The following is a 19,574-nucleotide window of genomic DNA, read 5'->3' as shown; positions in this document are numbered from 1 at the left end:
CCCCATCTGCCTTCTGGAGGGACTGGCCTGCTCCTGCGCTTGGGAAGCGGTGGGGGAGGCTGGAGGAACTGCTGGCGTGTTGTGTTAAAATTTGGACTTCTAGAAAGTCATGCCTCAGAAGCGCATCCTTCAAGCTTCAGTTTCAGTAATCTCTTAAAATTCTTAAGCTCTTTAGATGATCATATTCTTTCAGGGCTGCCTCAAACGTGACAGGCAACAGCAGGTCTGAAGCCGCTGTCCCAGTTTAGCCAGGGCTGCCAAAAACTCCTCTTTAGTGGAGGAGAAGCTAGCATGTTTACCTTTAAATGTGTAAAATCTTTCTAGTCCGGGTCAGTAACAGAGCTGACGGCACATTTTAGGTATAATTTTCCTGAGTTTATTTGAAAGGGAATATACATAACATGGCACAGTTTCAGAATTCCTCGTATGCTTGGCTCAAGTCGATGTAGTGCTCACAGTAACCACTGCCAGAGCATAACTATCGATGACTCTAGAAATGAAGTTGTGATTTTCAGCAAGTGCTCTATCCTTGGAGTGCAAAAATATACTTTCAGAATTTAAACCAATGTGAGCTGAGGAGTCTGAGTCTGCTAGGGTCTCTGATAGCTAATGTTTGCCGAGTGGTATCCAGCAGTAAGGAGAGTGGCTGGTCAGTCAGTGTTACTGTGTCTGTTCTATAACATAAGTCTTGATGCACGACATTTAGGATGCGATGAACTTGCCATTGTGTCTTCAGTGTTTGGACAGAGCTCTGAGCAGAAGGGAGGGAGACAGAAGCTGTATGTGAGGCAGGGCTTCTCATGACTGATCAAGAATGTAGTAGGTCTTGCCATAGTTAAAGGCTTTGGGTAGGGAACTGTTATGAAGAAAAGCAAGAAATTTGTCCCCTGCTGCCACCTTGCCAATAAGAAGCATCAATATTAAAATTGTCAGACACCTGTGCTCGCTGAACAGTATTCTCTTATCCTGATGTAGTTTCTGAGGAAATAATTTTGGTGATAGGGAAATCCCCATGCACTGGCGCCTTCCCTGTCAGACTCCATACAGGTCGGTATTATCTGCCCAAAAAGTGAAACTTTACCATAACACCTTATCCCCTTTCTGTTTCCCAGTAGTTGGAAATAGATGGGAAGAGGAGCAGTGAGAGCTGAGCTTTCCTCTTCAGCCATGGTTGCCCTCTTCTATCAGGGTCAAGTTAAAGAGCTAGATAGGTCTCAAAAATGAAGAGGGGGTATGCCTCGAGGAGGGATGCAGGGAGCAGGGGCTGAGTACACCTGTGTCTCCTGGCTTCTATGATTTCTTTTTTTTTCTTCTACCTGAATCCCCCGTTTGGTGGGTGGTGGCTCATTGCAGCAGTTCCCAATAGTGGTATTCTTGCTCCACTTCCCTTCCATGGTTGTTTCCTGTTCCTGAAAACTTACTTGTCCTTCAAGCAGCATGCTAGATGGCTGTGTGACTTTCAGGGAGCAATCCAGAAAGGTACGTACTTTCCTCCCTTCTCCCCGAACATCTTCAGCTTGGGAATCAGTGCTTTAGTCAGTGCGGAGCTCAGAGCCTGAAAGAAGCTTCCAGTCAGATGCTGCATTAAATAGATGATAAGAAATAAATGCAGAGTACATCCTTTCAGCTGTACTCACATTGGGAAATACAGGAATGTGGGTACCCAAGAATTTGCAAGCTTTAAGAGGGTATGAAGGTGGTGCTAGGTACTTTAAGGCAGAGGAAATACTTGATCTGTGTAGCATTTGTCCATTTGTGTGTTTGGCTTTTAAAAAACCCAAATATTTTGAACCGCAAATATGTCCCCGGTAGCATATATTTAATGCTGTCATGGAAATAATGTGATAGAAGCTTTCTCTGTTCTTTGTTTCCTGTTTTGGATCTGTGACATTCATTTCAAAGCAGTTACCAAAGCGCGTTTTCTAACTGTGTTTCTGGAATTCTGTGGTTCCTCCACTTGCTGTAGACTTTTTTTTTTTTTAATTATTATTCTTTCTTTATTGTCTAACAGCTTCCTCCATAAACTGAGAGGTACAAAGTGTATTTTGATTTGGATGTTTGCATGCATGCATTCATTTAGACACTGCACTTCCTATCACCCTCAAGCAAAAATACTACTGATTTGCAAGTGAGCAAAAAGAGGTCAGCAAATTGGCACTGTAGGTTTTGTATTACAGAGTGTTGTCCTTCATTTGCTCTTGTTTTATCTTTACGGTAGCATTACCAGGCTGTCATATTCATCAGAAACTCCAGCAGGCTAGAAACCTACTATGCAGAATCCATTAGAGTTGTGGAGTTTGTGGGTTTTGGTTTGTTTTGGTTTTTCGTCCGTTCCCACCACCACCCCATACTTCACTGATCAGAGCTCAGAATTATTATTCAAGATAATGTGTCTTTTTGGACACCAAGGAAATCAAAATCACTTGGCCAAATGTTATCTTGTAATCTGTGGAGGCTGACTAACTACATACTTAGACACTGTTTTGAGGTTTTTAAATGCTGCTTCTGAATTGCTTTCTCTCCCCTCACTTTTCACCTTCTCTTCCCCACAAGCCTTGGTTTCTGAGGGATGGAGAGCAACACCTCTTTGCAAGTTTGCCTTCCTTCGAAAAGGAAAACCTTCCTTTTAGTTAGTAGCTCTGTGCTTCTGCTGTGTTGCATCTTGAGTGCCAATAGGAGGTGGTTGACTGGAGGAAACATTTTATCATGTGCAGTCTATTGAAGTTTGTTTCCACTTGGACGTTGAAGAGGATGCATAAAGTATCATTTCTGCATTGAAACCCTTCCACGCTGGCAGAGTAGTATATTAAGACCTCTGTTTTAACAGTGACCAACAGAAGTTTGGTGGAAATTTTGAAAGATAAAAGCTATTGATGACCATGTTGCTACTTCCTTGCTATTAATAAGTCTGTTGTGATAAGGCTGTGGTGTTACCCTGCCGCGTTAAAGATGAAATGGCAAGTTCTGAAGGAATAGCTGAGTGAGCAGCCACATGAATCAACCTTTATCACTCTTTCTCCCAGCTGAGTGACTTCATTCTGTCTTCGGGAGCACCGTCCTTTTATCAGCTTGGATGTTAGGAAGGTTATACATTGACCTGAACTAGGATGGTGTGAGGTTGCCGTACTCATAATCAGTGGTGACTATTAGTGCTAGGTACAGAGTTAAAATGAGCTTGTTAATGACAATCTCAAACATTATTTTATAGTAGCGAGGAAATGTTGTAACCAAGGGAACTATTTAGTGTACAGTTGTTTTGGAAAATAAACTGCTGGCATCAGGGTTTCTCATATTGCATGAGTTATGAACGTACTATGTTTAAAAAAATTGGGTTTATAGCGATGTTAATTTTTTTTATTGTGAATAGTCTTCTGTACGTGACACCATCTGTCCTTATGTGCAGTTTTTATGGAAATCTTCTATTTAGCACCTTTGTTTACTATAGCTGATGTTCTCTGCAAGTTACTTCAATTTTTTTCTGTGGAATCCTGATTAGTCTGCTTTTAAATAATACAGCTTGTATTTTACAGATGCACTTTATTTTTGCTTGTGCAGTGGTACAGTTATTCTTTATACTGCTATGTAATTTTTGTCAATTTACTACTTTGAAGCGCAAACTTTTTATTGTTACCACTTTCAGACTTAATTATTTGGATAAGTGTAATTATCTTTTGAATGGCATTCTTTGGAGTTCACTGGCACTACTGATGTCACTAAATATTGTCAATGTTTTTAGGATTTGATCCTCAAAACTAGGATTTGAGAAACAGGAAAATAAACAGAAAAAAAAGTTACTTCTTGCTGTAGTTTGAGCATCTTTCTGATATTTAAGTGTGGAACCCTCCAACATTTCAACAGATACCTAAGTACTGTTGCGCTTGATATATTATTAACATGCCTTAGTGATGATCAACTGTATATTTATGTATATGTAGGTTGTATATTTATAAATTGTGTAGTGTTGTTCCCTTAGGGTGACAAGCTGTCTCCTGGCAATGGTACTGTACTCAATACACTCTTTTTTAAAATTTAAATCTTATTAGGCCTTATCTGTCTCTCCCCCCCACCTTAATGCGCACTAGCCAATCTGTCAGACTGAGCTTTAACTGACATTGTCAAGGGTAAATACTATGAAGAACAATTTGTGCTACAGCAGCCTGATAACCAAGAGTCCATATGATCAGCTCAACTTCATTAACAATCCCTTTTTTCAGAATTACAGGGTTTGAGGAATAGGTGTAGCTGAAAATAAACAGAATATAAGGGTAGAGCAGAAGGTGCTGTTGTTTCCTCTGATTATTGATGGATTTTTAGAAAACTTGCACGCTTCTAGATGAGTCAGTGTAGTTTCTTAAAGGATCACCTACAGTGGTAGACTAAACTTCTGCATACTTTCTTCAGCCTAACAAAACTCCTGGTTCCACCTTAGTGATTAATCATCTCATCCAGTCTTAGTAAATATTTTTGAGTGATACTGTGGCCACCATGGTGTGGGCTGGGTATTATAAGAATCATTTATTATTTTGCGTGCATTTTGTATTTACTTTGCTGTCTCATACCATAGAACCCAGTTCTTATCAACTTAATATGACATAGTATCTTTATGTTGAACAGTGTTACTAACAGTATTGGAGTTGCTTATTCATAGAGTAATTCTACTGCATGTAATACAAGGACTAGGTGGCATGATAGAATCCTAATTATGTATCTAAGAACATCTGTTTTCACTTCTTCCTTGATTTTTTTTTAATAAACTCAAGACATTGCTCCTCAGAGAAGAAAGTTTTAACATTTTAACGGTTTGTTAAAAAACACTGACACTGACGAAAGCAAAACACTACAAAAGAGAAACACTTGTTTTCTCAGTTTAATGTGAAGCTTTGATTTTTTAAATTTTTTTTTATTTTTTTAACTTTTGATAAACTTACAGAAAAGTTGACATAAATGAAAACTTGTGCAAACAAAAACTCTTTAAAGGATATTTTCTCCCAATAGTATTGCCAGTATGATTAATGTTTTATTTTATTTCCTCGCAGTTTTATGTGCTGAAAGAGTGGGCCAGATGACTAAAACATACAATGATATAGATGCTGTTACACGTCTTCTTGAAGAGGCAAGTATTACATCTCTTTAAGGACCCATACGCAGTATGAGAAAGTAGTACAGAAATTATATGGTACCACTATTAAAGACTGTTGGTAGACTGTCCTCAAATGAGGAGGAATAAGTGCTCTGAGTGATTGTACACTTTATCTCATTGGTAAGGTAAATATAAGTAAAGCTCATTTGTTTACCTCAGTCATAGGGATTCATTACTTGTGCTTATTTTTCAGTTGAGGCCATTTAACTTGCTCTTGGCCAAATATTTGCCATAATGAAGGGGGGGGGGAATAATCTTAAAGTGACACATATTTTTACAGTATGTGTAAAGCTAATTGGATCATTGGTGATGGATTTATTCTTTTAACATTAAAAAAAAGTTCACAAATAGTCTTGTATTCATAATTATTATCTCAGATAATGTCTTTCCAGAGAAGTGCATAGACACAAAATTAGAAAATACCTAATGCTCCATTTGTCTCCAAGCCTTTTCTTCTTTGTCTTATGTTTGGTTGGTTTGGGGTTGTTTGGTTTTTTTATGCCATTATTATGTAAATTGTTATTACTGTAATCCTTGGCATTCAAGAAATGGCAAAAAGCAACTGTCAAGCTATGATGCTTATGTTCAATAAATATAACGATAAATTGTTTGACTGAAATTGGTTGCTTTTCTTCAGTAAACTTGAGCAATGATATTCCAAATAATGTTTATGAAGAATTCTTTAGGTGAAAACTGTTACAGTTGTATTAGTTCATGGCTGAGTGTAATTTAATCCTTCATATTTATGTGCTTGTTTCTTGTGATAGCAATGTCAAAAATGGGGTCAGTCTAGCCAAGATACATTGGGTGGTCTGTTCTTCCTCTAATTCTGCAAGGAAACAAGCATGGGAATGCTCATAATCTCCACTTACGCTTGATAGGTCTGATCTCAGTATGAAGTCCTGCATTTTGTGCATTGAGCTGAACTCGTTTAAACAACTTTCTATGAAATACCAGTTAAAACTGATGCTAAAACGACTTGTCCTGGAATAATCTGTTAACTTGTAGTTAACTCTGTTACCTGTTTGTGTCCTGTTCCCTTTGTCTTGTTTGGCTGAGATTTACTTGCATTTGTTTCCATGGCTCCTTCTAGTAATGATGCAGCATTCTGCCAAACCGTTTCCTCCCCTGAGTCCATGTAGCCAAATGTGTATAGATCCAGAAATCACACTCATGGGAGCAATGCTAGGAGGACTTGCTGAGCCAGTGTTTTAAAGCTTTTGGTGTACTTCCCTATTGGGATGATAGCAAAGGAAAAATGGGGGAACATGTAATAGGTGAACCTTTAATAAAACAAATACTTTCAGTGAGCTTTTTTGTTTTATTTGGCCATCATTTCTGATTGAATCACTCTATTCCTAGGCAGATGTGCACTTACAGCTCCTTGCTCTGTTCCCCAAATGATGGTTATCACAAGAGATTATACCTGTTTGCAGAAGTTAAGGTGTAACTCCTTCTGCTAACTTCATACACACAACCGAAAAACAACCCCAAAAGCTACCCCTTGTCTGTCCTTCTTGTTGGCAGGCTTCCAATGAATGTATTACAAAGCTGGCAGGGTGAAAAGTGCAGCATTTTGGGCGGGGGAGATAGGAAAGAGATCTCAAAAGAACATGCGTGCAGATATTTTGAAAATCTGTGCCTATTGCCCTGAAACTAAGCAAAGCGAGTGACTCCAGGCCTGCCTGGGTATGTGGTAAGAATAGGAGCAGGTTCCTCTGTGAACCTGCTTTCTCATCCCTTTCTAATAATAGTGTAAATATGTCTGGCTTCAGTATTTTCTTACATATTGCCGTAATAAATCAGTTCCTTATCACTGTGAGTAGGAGGCCTGACCCCAAACTGAGATTTAGAGCTGAATTGCTAAAAATTGTGTAGGAAGTCTAGGGAGGTTAATCAAAGAGCCTGGAAATACGCTTACATTCCTCAACTTTGAGGTTAGAAACCTTGCTGCTAGATAGCTCTTCTTCTGTAGAGTGAAAGCTGCAGCAATATTTTTTTTTTCCACTTCCTATTTATGAAGCGAGCCAAATTACTAAACAATAAGTTGGCTCGATATGTAAACCAAACATTTTTTGGATAACTTTGTGGAACCTATTGTTCTGAAAGACTGTGCATAAGATCATATAAAGATTTTATGACTAGATAATGCCAGTAGCTTTCAATGCAAATATAAGCCTGATCTTCAGAAGCCATTTGGAAAATGCTATTTGTAGATACAGCAGTGATCGATAACCTCTCTTTCTCTTTACTATTACGTAACTTCCTTTTTTCCCCACTATGAAAGCCTCTTCATTCAAATTCATTGACTTCAAATCCATGTGATCAGTAGCTGTAGGTTTTGTAGGCTTTGTCATTAATGTATACATGACACAAGGTAGCTTTTAGTCATAAAATCTGGATGGCTGTTGGGGCGGTAAATAAGCCCCCAACTATTTTCAGTGACAGGGAGAAAACTTTTCCTCAAATGGTGTTCAACTAAAGGTAAGTGGAGAGTTAACCTTAGCGCCATTTTCCCACTATTGTAAAGATTTAGTAATTGAGTAAGAAAATGATAAATAGAAATGCTTAATGAATGGTGCAAAGTTTTAGGCAGTTTATCATCCTGTCCCAGGTGGATTACAACCCCATGTCTCAGCTTTGCAGAAGCTGAGACGTGTGTAGGTACATGTCATCAACAGGATAAGCTTCTAGTTTTTATTGGTACATGTGGTGAACTGTCTAGACCAGTTATTTCCAATTTGCGCATGTAGAGAGGGGGGAGAAAGGGGCAGGCATGGCATGAGAGTAATCGCTTAATGTAGATTTGGGCATCTGCAAAAAGGAAAGGGGTAGGACTTGTTTTTATACAAAAGCACTGATGGATGTACGTACATGAAGAAGATAGGAGCTGAACATTCATTGTGGTGGAACTGGCTTCTGCTCCTGCACAGCTTACTGCTTTTTATTTCAAGGTGGAGCAAGTGGAAACTGAAGAATTCTTTGAAATGCCCAAGTTCTTTGCTATTTTTACTCTGCTGCTCTAAAACATAACCTCTAAAGCTCTGTGACTGCATTCTGCAGATGATATAACAAGGTGATGAAATAGTTCCTCTCAGTAGTTTCTTAAACAAAGCTGTAATAGAGAACCAGATCTGGTTTCACTTATGTTTTACATTAGACCAACCCTCACAGAAGCAAAAAGGCTTTTTATTGTTTAAGTACTTGTTCCTTCCCTTTTGTGACAATTTTACCCTCCCTCTGATCCTTTGGTGAATAAAAAATTTGAAATTAGTTTTCTTTTCTTAATGCTTCACAGAAAGAACGGGACTTAGAATTAGCTGCTCGGATTGGCCAGTCACTGTTAAAGAAGAATAAATCACTGACAGAAAGAAATGAGTTCCTAGAGGAGCAAGTAGAACACATCAGGGAAGAGGTAAGATTTTTATGCCTGAGTGCTGTATCTGCAGTGATGAGGAGAATTTTCCTTCCAGCTTCACCTTGTCCATACTTAATTTTCTTGGCCATCCTGCCCATAGCAGGTCAATCTGTGTTGCAGCAGTTTGGTCAGCCATTTTTATAGCATGTACGCTTTTAGAAATGTGACCAAAAAAGTAATTTGACCTGTTGGCTCAAATCTGGTGATTTGAGGGGGAAAAAAAGCAACCTCAAGCCACTGAATTTTGCTCTGCCTCGGATTTCATTTTCCTCTGAAACCAGCTGCTCTTTTTGTTTTGAGTCACTATACCCACTGTTTCCTTCTACCTGTTTTGTCCTTGTTTCCCTGCTTTATGCATAATTGCCCTCTGTTTTGATTATCTCACTAATCACACTTTCCCTTCTCCTACCTCCCTTTGTGTGCGGCTTTCTTCTTGTTTCTCCCCTGAATCTTTCTCAGTCCTCACTTCGTTTCTTCCTCGCCAACTGATGTTTAATTGCTTTTTCCCAAATGCTTTTCTATTCATACCCAAGCTGAATTTTGGCTCTTAGAACATAGCATTTGAATGGTGGGAGTGCTTCCCTTTGCTTCTCAAACTGAGTATGATATAGGTGTCACATATAAGATAAATCACTTTCTGTATTTATGGAGATTTCAGGAGTGCATACTCACTGAGATCATGCGCATTCTGCCTTTTCCGAGCTGGGCCAACTTCATGGACTTGTGTTAACCTTCCGTTGTTCAGGCAGGTCAGGATATATTTCAGTGATTGGTAATTTTTATTCAACGTGCTCTGTACGTACGAACTTGTCAATGCTAGGAAGAATTGGGTTATGTTGAGAAGCAAATGGTTATAGGCTGAGACTTGCTACCTTCTATCTAGATTGCTAAGATCTTACAGCTTCTTGTGATTTTTGCTGTATCTCTTTCCAGGGAACTGTGATAGAATCTGTTGAAGCATGGGTCGGTAGCCTGCTGCAGTACATACATTTGTCTGAGTTTGACTGTGGTAATAATGTTTTAGACATTTGTTGAACATGTTTAGAATATAATATGATGGTGCATGTGTTTCTGAATTGGTGTGATGAATAAAACATACCTGAAAACTTACATTGTTTCAGGTAACACCTTGTGTCTTCCACATACCATTGAATTTTTAATCAAATATTTATATGGTTGCTATTTCTTATTGTATCCTCTGAATGGGGAGTTGGATGCTATAGGTACTGGCAGATTCTTGATGGATGTATCTTGGATGAAACCGTACAGGATGCTTTAAAAGAACTCTTTATCTATACTGCAAGTGTCACTAAACTGCTGACTTACTAACTGAGCTGGAGGCAAATGTTGTTTCTCCTATTCTGGGACAGTGACCTTGGTTTGTGAATCTCGTCTATATGTAGCTTTGAGCAAGAGGAAGAGAAGTCTCACAGTTGTAGGGCGAGCAGGAGAACAATGAACCACAGTGGATTTAAAAACTTTAAAAAAGGCTGTTAATAAAACTGCTCAGGGGCGTGAGATGTTGAATTATATCCGAGATGGGCTGATGAGTAAAGAGTGGATGGAGGGATCCCAATTGTGTGATAAATGGTGGTGGAGCACACACATAGAAATAGTATCCTTTACTGTGGCCTACCCTTTTTGGCAAGGAAAACTAATCCTTTTCTGTTCAAGAGGAGTGCTGTTGTTTGCTGCCTAAGTCCCATCATGTAGCAGACCAATTTATTTGTGCATTGGTCAATATGGCATTTACTAGGCATGTGCATGCTGACTGGGCAGGGCAGTACATTCACACCATACATCCAGAACGGAAGACTTGATTGAGGAAGGTGGGGGACAGGGATGGGCTGCCTCTACCCAGGTCTATTTTTATTTAGAGGGACTCAGGAGCAGCATTAGTAAAAGTGCCACCAGAAATAAGCTTCTTACCAGGTGGCTTGATATGTTGGGCCATATGTTCTATCAACACCCATCTTCCACACTGTCATTTTGACTCCTTCAGAAATTGATGTTTTTGAGGCAGAACTCATCAGGCTTTAAAGACATGATGCTTTTGTATGTTGAAACTCTTTCTTTAGTGGGTTTCATATCTTCCATTAATGCTGAATTGTGAATATTTGAACAGAATGGTAACTAAGACAACTGTCTCTAAGGGCAAGGAATAAGAGAAGAGAATTGAATTGGTACTTTTTAAATTCTGTAAAAACTTCCTAAAAAGGGTTTGTTCTGGGGGATATGTGGTTTCTGTAATATATAGACAAGTTCTTTCTGGTGTGTGGTATAAAGTTAAGGTTTTATTGGTATATGTGTCATGGCATGAATAATTTAGCTTTACGTCTCTTTGACCTACCAAACTTGTCCTGAGAAAACCTTCTGGCCATCCCATTAAGTAGCTCAAGTTTTTCCTGTGTCCTTGTAACATGCCACATTCATAGGTACATGTGAAAGTAATACAGACCTGTGCAAAATGCATTAGATTCTTGGGTTTGACTTTTGAGTTTGTATTGTTAGGTGCCACTTAGGTTTAGGAAGGGGCTGTGGTCATGTTCAATAAAAAGCTGATGGAACTGAGATTTTTCCTGTTGTGCACTAGAGAACAAAAGGTGAGTGCACTGAAGCAAGCACTATACTGCGTGCACAGACACTTTAATCTCAGCTTACTGTTTCAGAATTATATACTAAAAGCATAAACATTATATTGCAGAAACTTCCTTAATTGTAAATTGTTTTGGTTACAGAGATGGGTGTCCACCTTTTCAGCAGCGGAAGTGTAGTTCCCAGGTACATTGTGTCTACCTGCTGTTGTATTACTGTGTTCAGTAAGAATGCTGCAGCTCCAATCTCAAGATGTGTCACTTTTTTCACTGGGATGGTGCTACCGACAATTTAATACTGTGTCCTTTCAAATTAGAGCTCGGTATCAAAGCAGTGTAAACTGTCACAATGTGAATTGTGTTTGAAATGGAGTAGGTCATTAGGTTTTAGCTTATCCTAATCTTTCTAAATTTCCCGGTATGTTTCTTACTTTTTCCTTTTCAGATTTTGCCGTGTGTTTCTGAAGCTAAAAAAGCAGCACTTCAAACACAGTGTCAGTCCTCAAATAACACCACCTCAAACCTGTGGTGACATCTCAGTAATACAGCCCTCTAGTCCTGTTGTTATAGTTCCAGGTCACATCAGAATTTGTGTTTTGGTGATAGCTGGTTTTAAAGTCTTTTCCAGGTTTAGTTTTGTTCTGTATAAAGTGAGAAGAAAGGAAAAGATGAATTATAGTCTGGAATAGTGGCTTAAAAAAGGGAGCATTGGTTTTGGTCTATTAGAGTAGAAGGTAATGTTGGAAAGATAGAAATGCTCTTTGGCTTGGTACTTGTATGCATGTTATTTACATACAGCGTAACTGGGTGTCTTCATTTTAAGTGAATAAAGCGTTTAGCTGCTGTCAGTCAGGAAAACAGTCAGCTGGACTCTTGAAATGGTCGTTCGTGATTGGGTAACGATTGTTCCTGCAGACTAGGTCCTATGTCTCTAAACTGTCCTGCTCTATGTGAGGATCCTTTTAACTTCTACCTTAAATTATTTCTAAGATATTTCATGACATAGTTCTGAAGCTGAGTGAAGCTCTCAGGACGGTGGAGTGAATGAAAAGCCTGAACAGATGAAGTCTTGGGAACCAAGCCTGGTGACAGTTCATGGGCCTTGTCCCTGACAAGGGCTCAGTCCCTATTGCTTGGTAACCATATGTTGTGCAGGGGTACCATGGTAGTGTTTGCTCCAAAGGGTACATGTTGCAGTGGCTTGTGAAAATGTAGATTAGGTCCTTTCTGTTCATAAAACAAATCATGTGTTTTGGAATGTAAAAATGTGTACTGGGTCTGGTTGGGATGGAGCTAGTATTCTTCATGGCAGCCTGTATGGTGCTATGTTTTGGATTTGTGACTAAAAAGATCTTGATAACAACCAGTTTTGGCTATTGTTGATCAGTGGTTGCACAGCATCAAGGCCCTTTCCGCCCCCCGCCCCATTCTGGCCCCATCTGTGCAAGAAGCTGGGAGGGGGCACAGCTGGGATAGCTGACCCGAACTGACCAAAGAGGTATTCTATACCTTACGTTGTTATGCTCAACAGTAAAAGCTCAGGGAAGGGAGGAAGAAGCTGGGACATTCATGGATATGGTGTTTATCTTCACAAGTAACCATTATGTGTGCCAAGGCCCTGCTTTCTACAAAGTGGCTGAACATCTGCCTGCTGATAGAAAATAGTGAATAAATTCCTTATTTTGCTTTGCTTGCTCAAGCAACTTTGCTTTACTTATTAAACTCTCTCTATCTCATCCCATGAGTGTTTCTTGCTTTTGTGCTTCTGATTCTCTCCTCTATCCTGTGGGGATAGTGGGGGCAGAGTACGTACTCAGCTTGCAGGTGCTTAGTTGCTGGCTGAGGTCAACACACCACAAAATGCTATGTCAAAGGGAAGTTTGACCTGGAAAGTTGCTGGAAGTTACTGCAGTGAGGTGGGTTTTTTTGCATTTCACAGCATGGTTGAGGTTGGAAGTGACCTCTGGAGGTCATCTTGCCCGAACCCCACTGCTCAAGCAGGGCCACCTACAGCCAGTTGCCCAGGACCATGTCCAGACTGTGTTTGAATATCTCCAAGGATGGGGACTCCACAGCCTCTCTGGGCAGCTTGTGCCAGTGCTGGTCATCCTCACAATAAAAAGGTTGTTCCTGGTGTTCAGGGGGAACTTCCCATGTTTCAGTCTGTGCCCATTGCTTCTGGTCCTATTCCCATAAAAGGTCACTCTTTCTGGCTGTTCACCCTCCTTTGGAGAATTGGAATGCTTGGAAGTGGCAGTAAAAATAGTATCTTCACTCTTTTTAGTTCATGGAGAAAAAGGTGTAGGAAAAGCTGGAGATGATTTAGTGCCCACACACTGACAATATCTGAATCCTTGCTACTTAAAGAGGCTGAGCCATAATGTGCTGGAGGGAAGTAAATTGTTATTTTTGGCTAAGCTTTTTAGCTCTTCCTGAAATGGGGAAAGTGAACCTCCCAAAATTAATGCATACATTTTGTTTCATGGTTTTCTGAAATGTGGTTGGTTGGGGCTTTTTTCCCCTTTGCATTTTAGAACCAATGTCTCAGGAGGACTTGGTGCCTTAGCGCATCTGATTACAAAGAATAGCCTTAGTAAAGTAAATGACCTTGTTTCCTTAAAATTCTGCACAGTTTAAGTGCTTTATTGCATTGAGTCTGCTTTTTGTTTGATGAAAATGCAGCTTAAATCTATTTTATTGATATTCTCTGGGTTTTTTTTGCCAGTAATAACTACAAATATAAATATACCTACAATACAAAAAGCAGAAGTCTAATAAAAACAAATGTGCTTTGCAATTTGTGCGTTGGAAGGTGAAAACTGAGGGCCAAGTCTTGCAGTGCAAGTGGAAGGGAACAGATTTGTCTGATCAGTTATGCTATTTATAGTTATGCAAGTAAAATAAAAATTAGTAGCTTGCCACTGGGGTCTTAAATTGCAGCTGTGAAGTGGTGTAAGTGCTACTGTGTAATTGGGCTTGTAACACTTTTCTTGGAGAATCACAGTATGAATTAACCAAGGTTAAGTTTGTGGAGCTCACAATTACAGGGTATCTTAACCATCCAATTTTGATGTTTTCTTCGTTTTTGATACATGTATGTACTAAGCATGGGACTGCCACATACGACTTTACTAGACTCATGTTTCAGAGTCATCAAAAGCCCAAATTACATCCAGAAACTGACAGCAGCCTCCACCATTGCAGCAACCTCAGAATGGCAGCCTGCCACTGTGTGGTGGTGTTCTGCAGCTCAACAGGCAGTTGAGTCCCAAATATAACCTGACCCCTTTATTAATTCTATCTAATGTCTCTTGGAGAGGAAGAAATGTCTGTATCTGAGGTCTGCAAGGTCTGTATCCAAGCCAGATGGTAACAGTCATCACATAAAATGGATAAGAAAGTGATGTTTGTCTTGATTGTGCCACATTAATTTCTTGCAGTACCATTGCAATATATCTATTTCTGTGGATGTGAATCTAGACTAATGCAATAGTGAATCAGGATCGCTCATCTTAAAGAAGGTGAGACAGAAACATATCTAATAGCAGTGGATAATTGCATTTTTGAACTTCTAAAAAAGAACATTTAATGGCTCATTTGAAAGGTACCCTTTTCATCCTTTCTAAGAAATAAATGAACTGGTTCTGGCCTGTTCTAGTCTTTGGCTCTTGATTTAGTTTGAAGGTGATACTTGGAGGATGAATAACTAATTTATAGTGGGTTTACTTAAGAATGTGCCTAGAAAAGCAACTTAACTGATCTGCAAGCTCCATCTTTGTGCAGGTTTCTCAGTTGCGGCATGAGCTCTCCATGAAAGATGAGCTCCTCCAGTTCTATACCAGTGCTGCTGAAGAAAGTGAGCCGGAGTCCATCTGTTCCACCCCGTGAGTTATTGATCTACAACATTGAACCTTCATCTGGTACTAAGCAGGGGTAGTTTGGACAATTTGATAGCTTTGAAAAGTAGTAAAATGATCTCTGTATTGGCTGGAACTATAAATGGGACCCTGAACTTCGCGCATAGCACCAGCTGGAAGGATTTGCATTGGACCAGCTGGCTATGGTGGTGCCAACAAGAGTCGGGAGGGAAAAGTACATAAGGAGGCTGCTGACACAGTGCTGTAACTTTCACAGGAACTAGGTCACTGTGGTGGTGAGGCAGACATAGGTCCCACTTACGGTACCCCACTACACCACATACCTTTGCACGCTGTGATAGAATATGCTACGTGTGTGACCTTTGTGCCTGAAGGAACTGAGGACACTGTGAAAAATTCTAAGCAGAGGGGAGGAAATAAAGCATGGCTTATAGCGTGGGTTCCAGGCAATTAGCTGGCTGAACAGCATCGCAGGCTCTGAGGGGCTGTCTGCCCTTGCAGAGTTATTGCTGCATTCTGGTGAAGCATGTGCAACATTAATCAGGAAGCTATTGGGTTGCTCCCTGTAGTAAGGTGATTTCCTTTCTCATAGCCTTGGCTGAATAACTTTTCCATAGGAAGTGTGGGGAATAATAACCAAATTTAAAAAATGTTCTCTTTTAAAAATCACTACAAATACATTGCTGCCCAAGCGTACTGGCATGAACGAAGCTGTATTTCGTGTGGCTCTGACTGGTTTTGAGTCCTCTGTTCAGTCTGTTCTCCTGTGAGATTGGCCATAATGCAGGTAAAAATTAGTTAAAACTGTTGTTTTCATTACAAGGCTGAAGAGGAATGAATCTTCCTCCTCTGTCCAGAACTACTTTCATTTGGATTCTCTTCAAAAGAAACTCAAGGACCTTGAAGAGGAGAATGTTGTGCTTAGATCTGAGGTGAAATTGCTCCCTTTGTGTTTTGCTTAATATAGTTGTTCATTTAAACACCAGAACACAGGTATTAAGAAGCGTGTGTTAAAAGTTGAGAGAGTCTAATTAAGAGTATATAATTACACATATGACACAGATCTCTTTGTAGTTGTTTAATCAACATCCTTTATCCTTCTAAATGAAGGAGAGGCTGAAACATGGAAACTACATGAAGCAACATGCAAAGCAGTTTCCTTGCCAAAAGAATGTGCAGGAGCATGGGCAGGTTTTGGAGTGCAGAACTGCACTTTGAAACAGGTGTTAAAGGACTGACCTGGTAGATATGGGTGACCTTAACTGCAGATCTGAAGTTTGTAGGCTGGCATGGTCTCTCTGGTACAAGTTCAGTGTTTGTCAAAATAAAAATTGCTAGCCTAAATTTGCATTAAATATCTTCAATTTGTGTTTCAAGTCAGGCTGTTAATGTTTTAAGTTGAATGTGTTTTTCTTGCCTTTTATTTCTGACAATATTCTGTTTGTTTCACAGACAACACAGTTTTTAAAAGTTTATTTACTGTTCCCATCTGTCAGGGATAACACTTCATAATTGAATATCCTATGAATAATTTTATATTAATTTTCAATGCAACTTTTAAACTTTGGGAGCATTTTGCAAACGTAGCAGAGTATAGCAGAAGAAATACTTTTGAGCTAAGAATGAATATATGAAAACAGAGTATCATTACCATTTTCTACTGCAAATGCAGGGCCCATTGCAAATAGGTAGTGTCATATCTTTGGACAAGACACCGCCTAAAGGAGAGAGCTCTGTGCTTCATTGAGAAGTCCCGCAAGGAAGATGAGCAATAGCTGGTTTGAGAATAATGAAGGTAGGGTTAGAACTGAGAGAGCCACTGTGTCAGGAGCTTATAGGAGACTCCCACGTAGCACTGGCCTCCCTTCCAGGGAGATGCAGTCTGTGCCAGCGAGGCACAGGATGGAGCCAAATCTGAAACCTCTGAGCTACGCATCTCTCTACAGATGCAGTTTGTGGGTGTCTGTGCGTGCCCCCAGCATTGGGAATAGATTACAGATCCACTGAGGTGGTGCCAGACAGAACCAGCTGGGTGTAGCCATGCTCCTCTTGGCACTCCTAGAATCAGAGTGGAAAAGACAAAGCAGGGAAGGAGGTAGCACTAAGGTTTTACGTGGGATATGCGGTTACAGTGCCAGAACTTTTCAAATACTATCTGAATGTTTTTTAAATACTTGAATGTTTAATTCAATTATTTAAACCAAGCATTTAATTATTTTGTGATGATACCTGGCTTTGTTCAGGTGACCAGATCGAGCTCTGCATACTAGTCTTTTGTATGTTCAGGGCTTTTTTTTATTTTTAGTGCAAAATATGCAAGTGACATCTAGTGGGGATATGGTGATAATGATGCAAGTTTCTCCATACAGTAATATCTCTGCTGAATGTTCACCTGGCCCCTTTTTCCAGAACATGAGGGAGGGCAGGCAAAAACTGTAGTTTCTCACTGTTTTCCTGGAGGAGTGATTAGAAAAGCTTGTCTTTCTGAAGCTGATGGAAATGCAGCAACAGACTGGCAAAGAACAAACGTGCTAATGTAGCATATTTGATGTGGATTTCTTGAATAGGCTTGTCAGCTGAAGACTGAAACAATAACTTATGAAGAGAAAGAACAACAGCTTGTCAATGACTGTGTAAAAGAGCTAAGTATGTCCCTATTTCTTTTCACTTCTCATTCGAGATAGTGCAGTTAAAAAAAAAAAAAGGAAACTATTTCAGATCAGTCAGTCATGTTTTTCTGTGGTACTTATTTTCCTTATATAAACGGTTGTGAGGAGAAAATTGCTGGCTGAAATTTCACAGCAGAAAATTCTGGCTGTAAGCTAAACCTTTCTCAGTTGCAAAATAGTTTTGCATAGAAAATGTTAGTTTTAAGGGAAAGTACAGTCTCCTTTGCAGCATGAGCACTTAGTGTCTTTCTGGTTTTGTGTCCTACTGTTGTTTTTCAAAAATACCTTGTCGTGTATTGGGGCAGGATTCTGCTGAATCAAGTGATGTTCCAAAAGAACATCTTTCTGCTTACTTTTCTGCACTTGGGTTTGTGATGTTAATGTAATTGCTTACCTTAAAGGGGATGCGAACATCCAGATTGCCAATATCTCCGAAGAGTTAGCAAAGAAAACCGAAGATGCTGCCCGGCAGCAGGAAGAAATCACCCATCTTCTCTCTCAGATAGTCGATCTGCAGAAAAAGGCAAAAGCTGTAAGGAATCCATTTGCAAGACTACTGTTGTGATTTGCTACTATTGTAGGTGGAAGACAAGTTACAATCTTCTGTATACTAGAGCCTAAAGGAAATTTTCCACCCTCCTTATCTGGGTGACCTTGTTTGATGTTTAATATCTAGCATACTTGACTAGAAAGCATCAATTTATTAAAAGATGCATATATGATATATCGAATACAATAGTTAAATTTATTTTAAATATTAGATGTGAAATTCTGCACTGAACTTAATGACTTCGGTAAGACACGAATGACAGGGCAAGTATTTCAGTGGGCACATACTTGTTAGTTTTAGAGTCTTGGAGGTTCATTTAGCAGGGTACAGACTGATGCTGGGTGTTCATGTGTTAACATTTTGAATGTTTTTAAACTAACATGTGGACTAATATTGCTGCAGAGACAGTCTTGAGAAAAGTAAGAATTTTCCTGCTTACCTGTATTATAGGATACAAACATCATCACAGGAGAAAACATCACAGTATTTCTAATATTTTTTGGCATGTTTTAGTGTGCAGTTGAAAATGAGGAACTTGTCCAGCATTTGGGAGCAGCTAAAGATGCCCAGAGACAGCTCACAGCAGAGGTGAGTATGTTACTTAGTATTACAATAATTTAGTAGTAGGGCAATGGCTGTTCACTTTACCACGGGAGTTTTAGTCTAAGTTGGATCAGAAGTATTCAATAATTTTGCCTATGTATATGGAATGAAGGAACATTGATGTTCCTGAAAGAGTTCAAAACCTTTTCCTTCCTGTTCTCCTTCAACAGGCACATGTTTTGAAAAACTGAGGTTTATGGGCAATATAGGAACCCCTTTAGAGGTTGACTTCTCTAGGCTGGTAGTTTAAGTCTTTTTTGAATAGTAAGATAATCTCCATCCTTTATTGGATGGACTAGTTTTAACATAGGAGAGTTTATCGCTTGCGGAAGAAGGGGCAGGCGACTCAAGAAGAGTACAGGGATCTCGTTAGGTCGTGCAGAGAGGAAATGAGAAAGGCAAAAGCCCAGCTAGAACGCAACCTGGCCGCTGTCGTTAAAGACAACAAAAAAAGTTTTTACAAATACATTAATGACAAGAAGAGAGCCAAGGAGAATCTCCATCCTTTATTGGATGCGGGGGGGGGAACATTGTCACCGAGGATGAGGAAAAGGCTGAGGTACTTAATGCCTTCTTTGCCTCAGTCTTTAACAGTCAGACCAGTTATCCTCAGGGTATTCAGCCCCCTGAGCTGTAAGACAGGGACGGCGAGCAGGATGAACCCCCCATAATCCAAGAGGAAGCAGTTAACGACCTGCTACACCACCTGGACACTCACAGGT

General features: G+C 39.7%; 1 protein-coding gene across 5 annotated transcripts in view; it reads left to right on the top strand.

Annotated features, from left to right (window-relative positions):
* Nucleotides 1–19,574, top strand: part of TRAK1 (trafficking protein, kinesin binding 1) — a 116,884-nt gene that overhangs the window by 68,781 nt on the left and 28,529 nt on the right. For all 5 annotated transcript variants that reach the window (XM_009321102.1, XM_009321096.1, XM_009321125.1 and 2 more), the window contains 7 exons: nt 5,037–5,113; nt 8,439–8,555; nt 14,936–15,036; nt 15,854–15,962; nt 17,598–17,676; nt 18,101–18,231; nt 18,763–18,837. In XM_009321102.1, coding sequence (XP_009319377.1) covers nt 5,037–5,113; nt 8,439–8,555; nt 14,936–15,036; nt 15,854–15,962; nt 17,598–17,676; nt 18,101–18,231; nt 18,763–18,837 — 689 coding nt within the window. The remainder of the gene's footprint in view (nt 1–5,036; nt 5,114–8,438; nt 8,556–14,935; nt 15,037–15,853; nt 15,963–17,597; nt 17,677–18,100; nt 18,232–18,762; nt 18,838–19,574) is intronic.

The sequence above is a fragment of the Pygoscelis adeliae genome, unplaced genomic scaffold, assembly GCF_000699105.1.
Source record: "Pygoscelis adeliae isolate BGI_AS28 unplaced genomic scaffold, ASM69910v1 Scaffold280, whole genome shotgun sequence".
Taxonomy (NCBI): Eukaryota; Metazoa; Chordata; class Aves; order Sphenisciformes; family Spheniscidae; genus Pygoscelis; species Pygoscelis adeliae.
This window is presented reverse-complemented; position numbering and strand designations above follow the sequence as displayed.